The sequence below is a fragment of the Pristis pectinata genome, chromosome 32 (assembly GCF_009764475.1).
Source record: "Pristis pectinata isolate sPriPec2 chromosome 32, sPriPec2.1.pri, whole genome shotgun sequence".
Lineage (NCBI taxonomy): Eukaryota > Metazoa > Chordata > Chondrichthyes > Rhinopristiformes > Pristidae > Pristis > Pristis pectinata.
In genome coordinates this window covers 8,460,801-8,477,133 of record NC_067436.1, presented here as the reverse complement: position 1 = coordinate 8,477,133, position 16,333 = coordinate 8,460,801, and the positions used below count along the sequence as shown (strand labels likewise).

General features: G+C 44.4%; 1 protein-coding gene across 1 annotated transcript in view; it reads right to left on the bottom strand.

Annotated features, from left to right (window-relative positions):
• The window catches only part of LOC127585235 (RNA-binding protein with multiple splicing 2), an 88,316-nt gene extending 72,252 nt beyond the window's left edge, over positions 1 to 16,064 (bottom strand). Inside the window, exon 1 of the mRNA XM_052042535.1 lies at positions 15,403 to 16,064. Within this exon, the coding sequence (XP_051898495.1) occupies positions 15,403 to 15,447 (45 nt within the window). The 5' untranslated portion in view covers positions 15,448 to 16,064. The remainder of the gene's footprint in view (positions 1 to 15,402) is intronic.
• Positions 16,065 to 16,333: the final 269 nt, after the last annotated feature.

The window sequence follows — 16,333 nt, the reverse complement described above, 5'->3', positions numbered from 1 at the left end:
ACCATGGCCGATGAGATGAAGGTTCTGGTGAAGAAGAAAAAGGATACATTGGGTTTAGGTGGCCAGGGATGAGCAAATCCCAGGATAACTAGAAATTAAGAATACACGAGGGAAATCGGGAGGGCAAACACACTGTACGAGTTGGATCTGGCAGGTAAAGTCAAGGGAAACCCCAAGAGGTTGTATAGATATATTAAGAATACAAGGATGGCTAGGGAGAGAGTAGGTCCCCTTGGAGATCAGCAGGACTGCCTATCTTGAGTACAGGAGATGAGTGGGATTTTAAAAGTGAATATTTCTCTGTATTTAGAGAAAAATTATGGTTGCTCAAGAGACAAGGGGAACAAGTGGAAATATTTTGGAAAACATTCATGTTACCAGGGATGAGGTACTTACAGCACATTAAGGTGGACAAGTCTCCAGGGCCTGACCAAATACATCCTGACTTTGTGGGAGGCTAGAGAAGGAATTGCAGAAGCTCTTGCGGAGATATTTGCTTTATCTTTAGCCACAAGTTCCTGAAGACTGGAAGGTGGTTAATATTGTTCAAAAGTAGTAAGAACAAGCCAGAAACTAGACTGGTCAGCCTGACATCAGTGGTGGGTATTCCGAGGGAGTGAATCTACCAGCATTTTGGATAAACTGTCTTATTAGGAGTCAGTGTGGCTTTGTGCATGGAGAGTCATGTTTGACTAATCTTCTGGAGTTCTTTGAATAGGCAACCAAGGGTAGGGCAGTGGATGCAAGACCTTCGATAAGGTCCCACATAGTAGGCTGGTCTGGAAGGTTAGGTCCCATGGAATCCAGGGAGAGTAGTTAGATGGATTCAAAATTGGCTTGGAGGTAGGAATTAGAGGGTGGTGGTTGAAGCTTGTTTCTCGGAATGGAGACCAGTGACTAGTGGTGTGCTGCAGGGGTTGGTGGTGGGATCCTTTTTTTTTATATAAAATATAAATGATATGGATGTGAACGCACAAGGCTTGATCAGCAATGTGCAGATGACAAAATTAGGAGATGGTGTTGATAGTGAAGGTGGATATAGTAGATTACAGGAGGATCTTGATCAGTTAGGGAAGTGGGCCAAGACTGGCAAATGGATTTCAATATCGACAAGTGCGAGGTGATGCACTTTGGAAGGTCAACCCAGGGTAGAGCTTATACTTTAACTACTAGGGAGTGAAATGGAACAGACGGACCTAGGAGTACAAGTACATCGTTTGTTGAAAATGGTGTCACAGGTACACTGTGGCAAAAATGTCATTTAGCACACTGGCCTCCAGTCAGGACAATGAGTATAGGAGTTGTACAAGTCATTGACAAGGCCACACTTGGAGTACTGTGTGCAGTTTATAACACCTTGTTACAGGAAAGATGTGGTTAAACTGGAAAGAGTGCAGAAATGATTTACAAAGGATGTTGCCAGGACTAGAGACCTCCAAGTTATAAGGAGAGGTTGGCCAGGCTAGGTCTTTATTTCCTGGAGAATGAAGGGTGATCTTATTGGAAGTTTATAAAATCATGAGATGAATAGATAAAGGTGTACGGTAGCAGTATTTTCCTCAGGGTAGAGTCCAAAACTAGGGGCCATAGAATTAGTGCGACAGTAGAAAGCTTTAAAGGATGAAGCGCAACTCTTCCCCCAACCACGCAGAGGGTGGTGAGTATGTGGAACGAGCTGCCCGAGGAAGTGGGTGAGGCAGGTACAATGGTATTTAAGAAGCACTTTGATAGTTATATGGAGGGGTGGGGGTTGGAGAGATATGGGCTGAATGCAGGAAATTGGGACTAGATGGATGGGAACCATGGACTCATTGGGCTGAAGGGCCTGTATCTGTGCATTATTACTCCACGACTAAATAGATTTGGACTCCAAGTGGTGTTTCAACCATTAAACTATATATTGCTTGGTCTTCAAAAAGTAAGAAACTTCTAGCTGACCTAGAGCAAAGTATGTATGTGCCAGGAACCCCGAATTCCTGTAGTTTGGCAAGTTAATAGCAATTCAGATTCAAAATATTAATTCAGCTCAAGCATCTCCGTAAAGATCAATATTTAAACTTTACTTTTAAAAACATTTATACAGCACAGTAACAGGCCCTTCCAGCCCAATGGGTCCACACCACCCATTTTAAACCCACGTTAACCTATCCGTACATCTTTAGAATGTGGGAGGAAACCCATGCAGATGCAGGAAGAACATACACCTTTAGATTATTATTTTTCAGCAGGTAATCAAGTCAAACAGCCAACTACATTAGCTTAACTAGCATTCATTCCTCTTATAGAAGAATAGGAAACCTTGGTTGGATACATTACTGTACAGGGTATTGCCATATAGCCAAGTCATTTTTTAGATGTAGTACATTTCAGGGAGGGCGAGTCTCCCTCTGAAGCAAGTATTTACATTGATGCAAACTTATTTCTGCAGGATTAAAAAGGCACGAATATCAAAAGTCATCAGTTCTGTAACAATTGCAACTTGACACTAGCTCAACATGGCAGGAGGAGTTGCTATTGAATTGCACCACAGCTATTGTCAGTCTGGACTGTCACTGGAGATTCTCCAAGTAGGTTGCTAGAGCTTTATAAATGAGCATTCCACAGTTATTGTGCAATCTAAAAACTTGCACTTAGATTGAAGTACAGATCTAGTCAGTTGCACTCCAAGATAGTTCCTTACCCCAGATGGAAAGCCTTGGATTACAATGGAGGAAAAGTTCTTTGATCCCAGTGTTACAGCCAAGATTAAACTCTCACTGCTATAGGAACCAAAAAAACTTCAGCTGATAAATTAAAACTGAGTAATAGCCTTATTAAAATTCAATGAAAATCAGTCATGATTACTCAAGTTAAAAACAGGATGATACATTAGAGAGAATTGTATAGATTTGCCATCTACACTATTTACATATGCAGAGTACTGAAGCTGTGGGGAATTTAGGATAAACATTAAATAGAGGAAATATTTAGAAGCCGTCAAGGTGATATGATGCTTCATTTCAGGATTTCAAAAGAGCATGATGTTAGGAAGGAATAGAGATTTATAAAATTAAAAAAATCAATGAACAGATACACAAGGGTGACAAGTTGTGATCTTATGAACTGTTAGGAGATCCAAGATTTAGGGTGGAAACAGGCTATTTGCCCCAATTGGCAAGTGTTGCTGGCATCTCTCCCACTAATCTAAGCCCATCAGCATACCTCATTTGTTATCTAGCTGAATGCTATTTGCTTCAACTACTTGTAGGCACTCAACCATTTCAAAACAGTTACAGTAAGTGTTAACTAGAAAGGGTGCAAGTGCAGCTCACCAAAATGGAGGCCATAATCTTCAGGAGTTTAAAAACAATGGAGTGTATGATAATATATTAATCTGTAGAAATGTCAACTTCAGAACTGGTAACTAAAAAAGCCACTTGACTGGCTGTTAGTATGATTCACAGGAGATTACTAATCAAGGATTCAGGGATGTGCATATGGCTTCTTTTAAGGGATGCAACATCCCACTGATACCTGGGAATCTCTGCCCAATGACTGCTTGAAGTGGAGATGGCCATGCAACAAGAATACAGACATCCTTCCAAAGCAGGAGTGCACCACCACCTCAAACCACTTGCCCCCATCTGTCTGCAGTTCCCACATTAACCACAACAGAACCAGCGTGGAAGCCATCCTTTAAGAGAATGCATTTGGAGGTTCACCATGTCCTTCAGTATAGGAATTTAACCCCAAGAACTTGGCTCATGACCTGGTGGCATATTGGAGATTCGAGGCATCAGGGGGATAGGCAAAATCTTCTCAAAGACCATATCCCACAAATCTCAGGATAGTGGGCCGAATAGTATAGATCTGGATTTCAGCAAAACAAAGCTGTGCACCATCATAAAGAAAGCTGCCCAACAGATCTAGTCTCAGTAGATGCCTCTCCTTCACAAGTGCTGTCAAAGCACCAGTTCAGGGGATCCTTATGCCAATGTGTTGATTGATGGCCAAGGACACCAGCATCTGGTCCTCCATTTACAGATTGGGTAAAACTAGTGTACTGCAGAGATCAGAGGCAAACAGTACAGAAACAGGTGCTTCAGCCCATCATGGCTAGGCTGATGGAACACCCATTATACTCACATCCCACCCCCCTCCCCCCCCCAGTCCTAGGTTCCATATTTGCTGTTGCACAGCTGCCATCAGCTGAGCAGTTTACATATTGTGACTGTGCAAATTTCCTCCAGATGCTTGATTGCCCCCACAATCCCAAAGGTATGCTGCCAATTACAAATAATTTAAACTGTAGCCAAGAGGTTGGTGGCATGAGAATCACTGGGAAGTTAATGAGAACAAGTGGTTTACAGGAAGAAAATCCAGTGCAGAAGTAGGACTGAAATTCTAAGTGCCATCATGGACTCAAAGGACCAAATGGTCTCCATGTCACAAGTGATGAACGATACATGCACATGATGAGTGCCAACAAGCAATTAACAGCAGATGTTGGACTCATCTTGCTACATTGAAAAATCATAAAGCCATTATCCTTTAGGTCCCTTATCCCATTCAGACATCAATGTGGAACAATGCAGAAACATCAGCAAAATGTAGACTTCTCCACCTTGGAATTTACTCTGAACGATCTCCTTCCCCCACTGACAGCCATCTTGGGTAGACAAGCCCTTTGGAAATGGAACATTCAAGCAACCTTTGCCCTCAACTATTTGAGGTATCTACAGCATTAGAATCTACAGCATTAGAATCTACAGCATTAGAATCTACAGCATGCAGCAATGAGCATTTCTGTATCAGAATAGAGCAAACTATTACTGGGGAGAATACATTCTGTATTATCCACAGCAATACAGAAAGACATCAAATCTAGTATTGTATCAAAAAACATGCAAAACTATGTCCCTTCTGTCCCTAGGGAGACAGCAAGGGTTCATTCAGCACTGGGATGAAACTCCAATTACAGCTCAGCAGAACCTGGGCACTGTAAAAAGATGCAGCCTCATTAGGTCAGAAGTTACATATGGCAGAATCCCTTTCCCCGAAAGATGCGAATCCATGGGCTCCATCCCAAAGGCAGCCAATGTAGTAGTTCCTTTGTCACCATTACCGAGACGGAAGATCCAACCCCAGAAATCTACCTCCTTGTGGTCACAAGAGCTAGTTGTATCATTTCCCACACCCCTCAATAACTGCACACTCATCCCACCAGGCAAACTGCAGGGCTAAAAAAAAAATTGCAGTCTCTTATTTTAAAAGACTACACACAATGAAACCAAGCCATTCTACCATCAGTCAAAGCAAAACAAAACAAAGTCAAAACATTGAATAACCCTCCAAGATCTCCAGTGGGCAAAACAAGTGTGGAAGACTTGAACACAGCAGTTCAAAAAGCTGCTAACACTTGCAAGTCAATTTATGGAAGTTTTGATCCAAAAATAGCAATTTTGGCAGCCTAGCTTAAACCTCCTGTGAATCATTTGTAGCAGTCTTATTCTGCTTGATAAGTGGGCAGCTTGATCGCAGCCAAGTTAACATGCATACTGGTTATAGCCATACAAGGCTTTTTATTAGAGGTGGTTTGATAAGACTTAATGACCCAAAAACATTACCAGTTTTGGTAGTACTGGCACTAATGTCTGGATATTAACAATGCAAGCTTCGTTCTGCAAGACATGTTGGTTGTCTTGACTAATGCACTGGGCAATGAGAGTCACCAGAGAAGGAGACATAGCACTGACATTCTAAAGCAATTTCATACCACCAGTATGGCCATTGTCATTTTGCATTGTTCTGGTTCTCATCTACGAGATGTCCAACATCCTCTAGTCAGTTAGCCACCATCCTCTAGTCAGTTAGCCACCCCAGCATTTAGAACAAATATTCTACAAAAGCTAGCCTGAAGAAAAGCACATACCATTGGACTAGATTGAAATATTAAATCGACTCCATAGTAACACAGCTCACCTTTGGAATGCAACCCTCAACTCCTTTCAACTTTAAGAGCACATGACCAATCCAACTATTACAGCAGAAACCAACAGCAGCACCATTCAATTCTGAACTAGTAAGCCATCAAAAACACTTATGAAATTTGGCCAAGATTCCTTTAAACTTTTCATAAGAGAATTACAGCATCTTGAGACAAATTTATGAGTGTACTGTAATAGAGCCAGAAGTTTCATTTTTGAATTGGTCACAGTGAAAAACTAATCTTGCATACTTTTCATACAGATCAATTCATTACACAGTGCATTGAGGTAGTACAAGGTAAATAACAGAATGCAGAATAAAGTGTCACAGCTACAGAGAAAGTGCAGTGCCAGCAGACAAGGTGCAAGGCCATAATGAGGTAGATTGCAAGGTCAAGAGTCCATCTTATCGTACTAGGGGACTGTTCAATAGTCTTATAACAGCGGGATAGAAGCTGTCCCTGAGCCTGCTGGTACATGCTTTCTGGCTTTTGTATCTTCTACCTTGATTTTTTTTTTGAGGGAGGGAGGGAGGGAGGGGTCTTTGCTTCTGCTGGTTGCTTTACCAAGGCAGTGTGAAGAGTAGACAGAGTCCATGGAGGGGAGGCTGGTTTCCATGATGTTCTGAGCTGCACCCACAATTCTCTGCAGTTTCTGGCAGTCATGGGCAGAGCAGTTGCTATAACAAGCTGTGATGCATCTGGATAGGATATTTTCTATGGTGCATTGATTAAAAATTGGTGAGGGTTGACAGGGACATGGCCAAATTTCTTTGGCCTCCTGAGGAGGAAGAGGTGCTGGTGAGCTTTTGGCCATGGCATCTAAGTGGTTGGACCAAGATAGGATATTGATGATGTTCACTCCTAGGAACTTGAAGCTCTCAACCTCAGCACCATTGAAGTGGACAGAAGCATGTGCACTGCCCCCTTCATGAAAGGAATGACCAGCTCGTTTTGCTGATATTGAGGGAAAGCTTGTCAATAACACCATGTCACTAAACTCTCCTTCCTGTACTCAGTCTTATTATTTGGGGTACTACAGTGGTATCATCTGCAAACTTGTGGATAGCTTTAGAGCAGAATCTGGCCCTGCAGTCACGTGTATAGGGAGTAGAGTACCAAACTGACAAAGCTACTTGGTATACTCAGCCAAGTAACCAAAAGCTCAATTGAAATGGTTGTCCAAGTAGGTGTTTTAAAAAGGGAGGATAAATTCCAAATCTTAGAGCCAAGCAGATAAGGACAAAGCTAATCAAGGCTGTGCAAAATTCAAGAATGCAAGAGATCAGACTAGAGCGTGGAGACAAGGGTTTATAGAGCTGGCGAGGTGATAGACCGAGGAGTGGATATGGCCATAATACACCTCCAGAATCGGAGACGAGTCAATGTTAATGAGCGTAGAGGTAACTGTACACAGTGCACTGGGTAGGATTCTCAAACTGTTCATCCAAGTGGCCTTGGGCTAAGAGGATCAAGTTCAAAGTCCATTATGGCAACTTAAAGTCAGTTAATAATCTGGATCACACATCTGTGAGAATGAAACCAGCAGATCATTACAAAAAAAACCAAAATACTGCAGATTTCCAACACTTCACAGATGCTGCCTGATATGCTGAGTATTTCTAATATTTGCATTTTAGGTTACTGTAAACACTCATCTGGCTCATTAATAGTTGACTCTTAAACAGCCTTCAAAACAGCCCAGCAAGCCACATACCATTATTTTGAAGCAGTTAATAAAACTAGACAGACCACCCAGCATTGTGCGAGCACCAAATTTAGATGGTCACTCCCAGCCTAGTCCACCTTGCAGAAGTCCTCCTCTCATATGGGGACTGGCCTCGAGTGGCAGACATCTGCCCATAATAGCAGTGGTACAGGTAACCACTGCACAGTCCCATCACCACAAAGACACATTCCATGTTGTGTGGCACTACAATCACAGTAGTGATGCATTTAGGGGATGTGGATCACAACCTGCAACCTCATGACCCAGCATATCCATCACCCTACCATTACAATTAACTGGGGTTAATCCCCAGGCTCAAGTAGATGTACAGAAGGACACAGCAACAAGCACCTGAATAACCTGAAGCTACAACAGGAGTAAAGTGTGCACCAAAACCCAAGTGATCCTACAATCAACAGCTCAGATAGAAGAGGCAGCACTGCAAAGCTCTAATGCATGAATGGTGGAAAGTTAAACAGTTGCTCTCAGAATATTCCCAAGGGCATCAACCTGAAACATTTACTCTGCACATGCTGCCTGACCCACCGAGTTCCTTCAGTGGTTTGTTTTTAGCACCAGAAGAACACTTGGTTGGAGTCACATCTCCCAGAGGAAGAAAGTTACCTGTATAGTTGAAATGTCATCACTTCAGGCATTGCTAAATAACTCTGGCCCAGCCATCTTTGTCTGCTTCAATCACCTTCCTACTACAACACAAGTAGGAATGCTTGCTAATTACACCTCAAATGAAACCCTCCACACCACACCTGGACAACATTCAGGCATGGACTGATAAGTGGGAAGTAACATGCACCACAAACACCAGGTAGTGATCACCTACCACTGCTGAGCTCCCACTGATATTGTGGGGATGGGTCCATGGATCAAAACTCAATTGGACCAGCCACGACTTGTGATGACAAGCAGGAAGCCTCACCGCCCAACACCCCCCGAGCCCTTCCACCTTGTTCAAGAGAATGATGGAATACTCTCTACTTACCTGCATGAGTGCAGCTCAAGAAGCTTGACAACATCCATCCTGGATTGGTTCCCTGCATCACTAGGGGCTGCAGTGCATACCATCCATAAAGTGTGCTGCAACTACTTGCCTAGGCTATTCTGATAGCACCTCCCAAACCAGGCAACCAAACACCTAGAGAGTGGGGACAGTAGGCGCTTGAAACACCATTCTGCAGGCTCTCCAACTTTCACACCACCAACTTTGAAATATTACCATTCCTTCATCACCAAATATAGCTTCCAGAACTCTCCCCATCTGCACCTGTGGGAGTGCCTCAAAAAGGTTTGCATCTCATAAGTCATCCCTCAGTGTTTAATCTCCAACCAGGAGAGCAGTTGGATGTAATGGGTTTGAATCTGCTGTATTTGTACAAACTTTTAAAAAAATTGGAGTATAAAATTAGCAATCTAGCCAAACCTGATGGGTTTGCCTGCCCATTGCCCAGCTATAAACAATTATGACTGTACAGGAGCTCAAGTGTAATGGAAGATAAAAGATTTAAGATTTTCATGCATCCTTCAAATGAAGACACTTTGAAGTGAATGCTTCCAAAAAGGCATTGAAGTCTGTGTCAGTGACTGGTAAATAGTGTTTACAGCAAACTTGTCAGTAATTGTTTTTAGTTTCTTTCAATATTGAGACTTCAAAGAAGATTGTTTTGTGCAATAGATGTTAAATGCAAGAGCTAGAATCCAAAATTAATGCTGCTATTCAGAGGGGAAGAGAATTTTACACTTGTCACATGGGCAAGCCCATCAGGATCGGCTGGATCACTAATTTTATACTCAAATTTTAATAAACTTGTGTACAAACACAGCAGATTCAAACCCATTACATCCAACTGCTCTCCTGGTTGGAGATTAAACACTGAGGGATGACTTTGGGCCCATCAATTTGCTAATTACTTCCAGAGCAAGAAAATACATTTATACCAAGTGCATTGACTCTTTAGTAGTTTCATTCCAAGTGATCTACATCACTCCTGCCACCACCCCTCAAAAATTCCATTGTTAACATGTTCAAAATGTTACTGTCCTTTTAAATGGCAGTTTGCAATATTTATTGGTCACTAGGTAATTTTTTTTTTAAACAGGGTTTTGACGTGGTAATCCTAGGACCATGCACCAAGTTGATTTCAATTGGATTGTTGTAAAAACTATTAGGCTTGGCCAAATTAATAGGAGTAAGATATCTTTATTAGTTCCCCATTCATCAAAACACAGTGAAATGCACCTTTTGCGTAGAGTGTTCTGGGGGCAGCCCGCAAGTGTCGCCACGCTTCTGACACCAACATAACATGCCCACAACTTCCTAACCTGTACATCTTTGGAATGTGGGAGGAAGTTGCAGCACCCAGAGGAAACCCACGCAGACAAGGGGAGAACGTACAAACTCCTGACCGAGCGCAGCTGGAATTGAACCCGGGTCACTGGCGCTGTAAAGCGTTATGCTAACCGCTACACTACCGAACATTGCTCAATGCAGCAAATGGAGTGTCCAATGAAAGTAAAAGCTCACTTATACTGGATAGCTTGGTCAGGATACTAGAGTCACATGTTGACATGTGAGTGAAGGCAGCATTTGGCATGCTGGTAGGGCAAGGGACTTAGTATAGGAGTTGGGACATTATGTTGCAGTTGTACAAGGTGTTGGCAAGGCCACATCTTGAGTACCATGTACACAGTTTTGGTTCACCTGTTATTGACATTATTAAGCTGGAGCATATTGGCCAAATGCAAGCAAATGGAACTAGCTTAGATGAATCTCTTGGTCAGCATGGACAAGTTGGGGCAAAGGGCCTGTTTCCATCCTGTATTACTCTACGACTCTAGTTGTGACTGGAATCACCTTAATTGGGCTGCAGTTGTACAAGCGCCTAGTCCAGTGCTCAAATTTGAAAAGGCAGCAATCCATCAGCTCCTGCTCTACAACCAACTTCAGCATCTGGATTCCTCAAAACACATACAAACCTTGGACAAAACAGACCCAAGCTCTATACATGGTCTGCTGCTCAGTGCACTTGGTCTAAAAATTACTAGTCATCTGCTTTGGTCATCACTAATTCTTGCAATAAAGCCATTAATTCTTTAGAGTATGCAAGTTCAATTTACAAATAGTGCACTCCTCTCCACACATAGGAAGGCATTGTACTGAAGTATCCAGGATGCATTTCACCCAGACTTGGATTTACAAACTCTGCTTAAAATATTTAAGGAATTACAGCAATAGTCAGAATCAGACAGAGTTGTAAATCCATGCACTGCACATCTACCAACAGCATTTCCAAGCACAGTACCGCCATCGCAAATCATTTGGCTACATTTGTACTTCTGGATGAGGATTAGCGTCCAAACTATTAGCAATTTGCATTTCAACAAGTTAGGAGCTTTAATGACAGAATTAGTTTGGCCCCTAGTGGATTGTGTTTGGGTGAGAAAACCTAGAGGACATCCAATATCAACTGGGGCAGTGGGCACAAAACCAAAACTTGTGGGACATTTAAGCTCACACAGATACCACACATGCAGTATTGGTAAATTGGTTTATTGTAGTGCTGGTCAAAAGGGACCAATAACATCGGTAAGGTCAAGACTACAAGCTTTAATAAGCTTTGAGAAGGCAAAGCTTTTATTAATGCTTCAACAACAGTTAAGGCTGCATAATCTGGTTGGACCCCCATTTTAAGTATTGAGGGAGAGACTGGTGATTGGAGAAAACACACAAATAGCTGGAGGAACTCAGCAGGGTCAAACTGCATCTCTGGAGGGAAGTGGACAATCGACGTCTCAACCCAAAATGCTGACCATCCCTTTGCCTCCACAGATGCTGCCTGACCATGCCAAGTTCCTCCAGCTGTTTGCTTTTTGCTCCAGATCCCAGCATCTTCAATCTGTCTCTCCAGACATCTGGGTGTGAGTAGCATCCATCACAAGTTATAACTACACATTGTGGCCTCAGCAGATATCCAGCTACAAACAGTTTTAATTCAGTTATAAAGGAGAGGTTGGATTGAACACAGAACACTACAGCACAGGCCCTTCAGCCCACAATGTTGTGCTGACATTCTATCCTGCTCCAAGATCGATCTAACCCTTCCCTCCCACATAGCCCCCTATTTTTCTATCATTCATGTGTCTATCTATCTTAATGTCCCTAGTGTATCTTCCCCCACAACCTCTGCAGGTAGTGAGTTCCATGCACTCACCACTAAAAAAACTTCTCTGATATCACCCTTATACCTTCCTCCAATCACCTTAAAATGATGTCCCCTTGTGTTAGCCATTGTCGCACTGGGGAAAAAGTCTGACTGACCAAATTGGATGGGCTTGTTTTCCCCAGAGCAGGAGTCCAAGGAGTATATAAAACACTGTGATACACAAGGCAAATAGCAAGCACCTTTCACCACCTTCCGCCCCCCCCCCCCCCAATTGAGGAAATACAAAGAGATAGGGAAGTTTAGCAAGCATCCAAGGAACATCACCCCCCCCCCCCCCCACACACGCACAGTGGTTGGAATCTGGAATGCACAACTCATTTAAGCATCCAGACAAGCACATGAATCCAATGCAGCTACATATAGACAAGTACAATGGTTAGCATGGATTTAGTGGGCTGAAGGGCCCATCTGTACTGTTTGACTATAACAATGTACAAGGGTAGATAGTGAACCAGTGGAAAGGAGGCACATGCTGGAGGACTAACAACTTGTCAGCTACTGTCTGGTAGACTTCATGCAGATTAGTTAGTTCTGGGTCCTGTACATTCATTGGTACCATTGGTAGGTGGCATAATGGTACAATCAGAAGTATCACCATTTCAGCTACGGTAACCCAGTACAATCTTAACCTTGGGCCTGTACAGCATTTGCTTGTTCACCAGATGATTTGGCTTCTTCCCACATCCCCAAAAAGGTGCTGGCTGATGGTTCATTGGCTACTGTAGATGGATGGAGAGAGAATTAGGGTGGCGTCAGTGGACATGAGAGAATGGGCTGCAGGTCGGTAATGGGATTGCTCAGAGCTGGTGCAGACTCGCTGGGTTGAATAGTTTCCTTTGTAGTAAGGAAAATGAACCATTTTACCCATCAGTTCAGACATACATGACTCGTGTAAAATCCCAATATTTCCCAGCAGGAATTACCTTTAGAATGGGGCGGGAGAGATTGTTACTGAAGCTTCAGACAAACCTAACCCGCGAACCACTTGCTGAAAATTCAGGCAGATCCTTTTCTTCAAGAGAGGGGTCTCCTTGTAACTGGCAGCTCCAAAGAGCTACACGTGTAGTTAAAAAGTCACAGGATTGTCTCCTGATATTTGAAGGGAGGCTGGATTCCTGGGAGTCCAACAGCGCCCCAAAAACGTAACCAGATTCTTGAAATTCCTCAGGCCAGTAAGGCAGGTGACCCAACCTCAAACCTGCGCGTTCCCCACCAATACTACACCGTGTACCGCGAGTATGCGAAGCTCCCACCCTGGTGTGAGGCGAAGTTTGTTGTTAGATACGAGATCCCGTCTCCAACACAGACCGGCCCAGTCTCCTACACATGGAATTTAGTCACCCAAGGTTGGGCACAAATCGTTACAGCGAGCAGACGTTTAGTGTGGGTGACGAGTACCCTGGGACACAAGAGTAACGCTCCCGGGATATCATAGTGTCAGGAGTTGAGACTTACTGTAAGGGCTAAGGGGAGGAAGGGAAGCATTTTCTTGAGCTTACGTTATAGGACCATCTGCAAAGACAGTCATCGAAAGCGGTACCCGGGGGAATTAACTAGTCTGGCAAGTTTGAGAGTGCAATTCTATCGGCATTTTGTTCTTGAACGCAGCTGCAGTTAAATGCACGATCTTGCATCGGATCTTTTTTAAAAAAAAGGCACAAACGGCATCGAGCAGCTTGTCCTCGCTACCTGCCCGAGGAACAATGCGGTGTCTGTCCGCAAGAAATTGTATTCGCAGGAATTGTGCCTGTTAATTAACGCCCTGCAGATGAAATAGGCTCAAGAATGGACTCTTATTGACGGCGCAATCGAGAGTCAGATAACTGCATTAATTTTTTTTTTGCAAGGAGTACTCTTTCGCAAAAAAATAACTAGATTTGAGTAGTTGCTTGTAGCCTTCGCTGCTAAACCGTGCCCTTCGGCCGGACAACATTTCACTACCCCCGTCAACCACCCCACACGGAATGGAAGTGAGCGCCGTTTAATAAAAAGTTTCCAACATGCCCTTCACTGCCTCGGTCCAGCCAGAGCGACCCGAGTCTCGGTACAGCCCCTTAGCAACTTCAAGTGGAAGTGAGGAGAGTGTGTCGCCAATGCAATAGTTTGAGCGTGACAGCATTAACAGGCTGAGAAGTCAGTTGGATTGAACGCAGGTAATCGATAAAGAGAGCGTTCCCAGTAACTAGAGACTACAGGGCAAGTTGACCGGTTTAAGAGGACAATTGTTACCGAGCCAGTTGCAACAGTAGAATCAGCAGAAGCGAATGCCACTAAATGTAGGGCCGTGGAGAGAGTGATTGAACGAGTCTTATGGGCCGAGTGGTCTATTGATGGAAGCTGATAGAAGTTTTTTTTTGGGGGGTGGGGGGGGGGAAAGAGAAAGAATTCGGGATCGACCCCACATCCACTCCGATTAGGAAGGGGATCAGCGGTTCTAAGACGTCCAGGAGATAAGGTAGAACACAACAGATACCCGTCCAGCTGTTTCGGCAGCGACTTGCTCTTGTAGCCGGGAGACAGTGGTCCCAGCACCCTGATATTGTTCAGCCAGCGATAGAGATGGGTTTGCTTAAGCACTCATCCCCTCCAGCGGAGTTGAAGTAATGGTTCAATCCCAGCTGAGAGACGGGACGAGGCTCTCTCCGTGGCCCAGGTTCCGCGGTTTGGCACGTTTGCCGGTCAAATTGTGCATCACTTCCTTATACAAGGAGAGGCATTCTAAACGGCGGTAGAAGCAAGACTGGAGCCCAAACTATAGCCTGCCTGAGATGCCAAAACCTCAGCCTCACATCTGGACGGCAGAATCATGTTTTTTTTAAACAAACACTGCCGTCACCTCCGGAGAACCGAACAGGCATTCTCAGTGCAAGTGGGGAGATTAGCTCGGGCTATTCCAGCGAGATGTCGCCCGTTCGAGGCAGGGAGCGTTAGACTGAAGCCACCCGTCCGCCCGTAGGACGGGCCCACTTCGGAAGCATTTCAGATCCCGGGAGGAGTGTGGAAAATATCATCCTACGCACCCTCGGAGGTGCAGACAAACATCACAGTACTCTTACCCTACCTCTAATTAGGGTGCTAGAACGCTTAACTACTTAAGCCACCACCCTCGCTCCTTAAACAGGAGGTTCTCTCCCCAGCGTGCACACACAGGCTGCAACATTTTAAACGAAGTGGGTTTAGGGGTTGTGGGGGTTTGCACGTTCACTCATTTAACGGGGGGGGGGGTGGAATTTAACAGGATTTGCACGAGTGAAACTTCATCGGAAGTCCCATACTTTCAAGTAAACACCCCTCCCCCCCCCCCTCGCTACAAGCTTGGCCAAGAATTCCAGCGGATTGAAGAGGCAAACAAAAACTGCGTGAACTCTTCAAAAGATCGGTGGGGTGAACGCGAAGGGACGAAGTCAGAGCGCAGATACACACACACACACAAGTCTGCGCCCCCTCTCCCCATCCCAGTCACTTCTTACCTCTTCCTCGTTATTGTTGTTGTGGTCATCAGCTTTCGTACTCATGCTGAAACTTTCCTCTGGAGGTTGCCGGTTCTCCGTCGTGGTCTCCAGGAACGATAGGAGACGGTTCTCCCCCAAAAAAAGCAAAGCAAAAAAATTAACTGGGGTCGGTGGTGTCCGAGGTCAGAGCCGGTGCCAGGGTAACAGACAGTAGCGCGGCAAGCCGTGGTCGGTGTTGGAGAAGAGTTGAATTTGCTTGATTGGACAGATAGACCATACACCACAAAAGACAACAAAAAACCCCCCCTAAAGGTGTTCCAAGTGCATGGATGTGCGCCGTGAAGGTGAAGGAGCAGAACAGTGTCCCTTTAATCCCACCCTTTTCTTCCCATCAATGCTGTTCACGTGTTTGTTATCAATTAGGAGCAGAATTGGTCAAAGGACGGGCGGTCAGTTCCTAACCCAGCGAAACTCCTCTCCAATTTGATCACCAACGAGGAAACTGGCCGGAATTTAATGTAACAATCTAGTTCAGCTGGGAGACCATCCAAACCGCCTGCGTCATGGTCTCCATTGGAAACCCGGCGCCAATCAGACCGCTCCGTAGCCCTCTTTTTTTTAAAAGTTAACTTTGATGTGTTTGGTGATTGAGTGTCTTGTATATACACCGAGCGAAGAAGTTTAAAGAGCGCGAGAGATGTTTAAATGGGGCAACGATTAAGCTGATTGTGATCACTGCAGTTTAACTCGTTGCTTGCTGGCGTGGAGAATTGCTTGTCCCCGCACCTTGTAAACATCCCTTCCTCTCGCATGTTATACCACCCCCCCCTCCCCCCCTCCCCCCCACGCCGGGAAAGGAATGGTGAAGCAAAAAGAGACACGGTGTCTCCTTCTCGTGTTATCAAGAGAACCTTGGAGACTCGCCTTCAAGTATCATTCCCCTAGAACT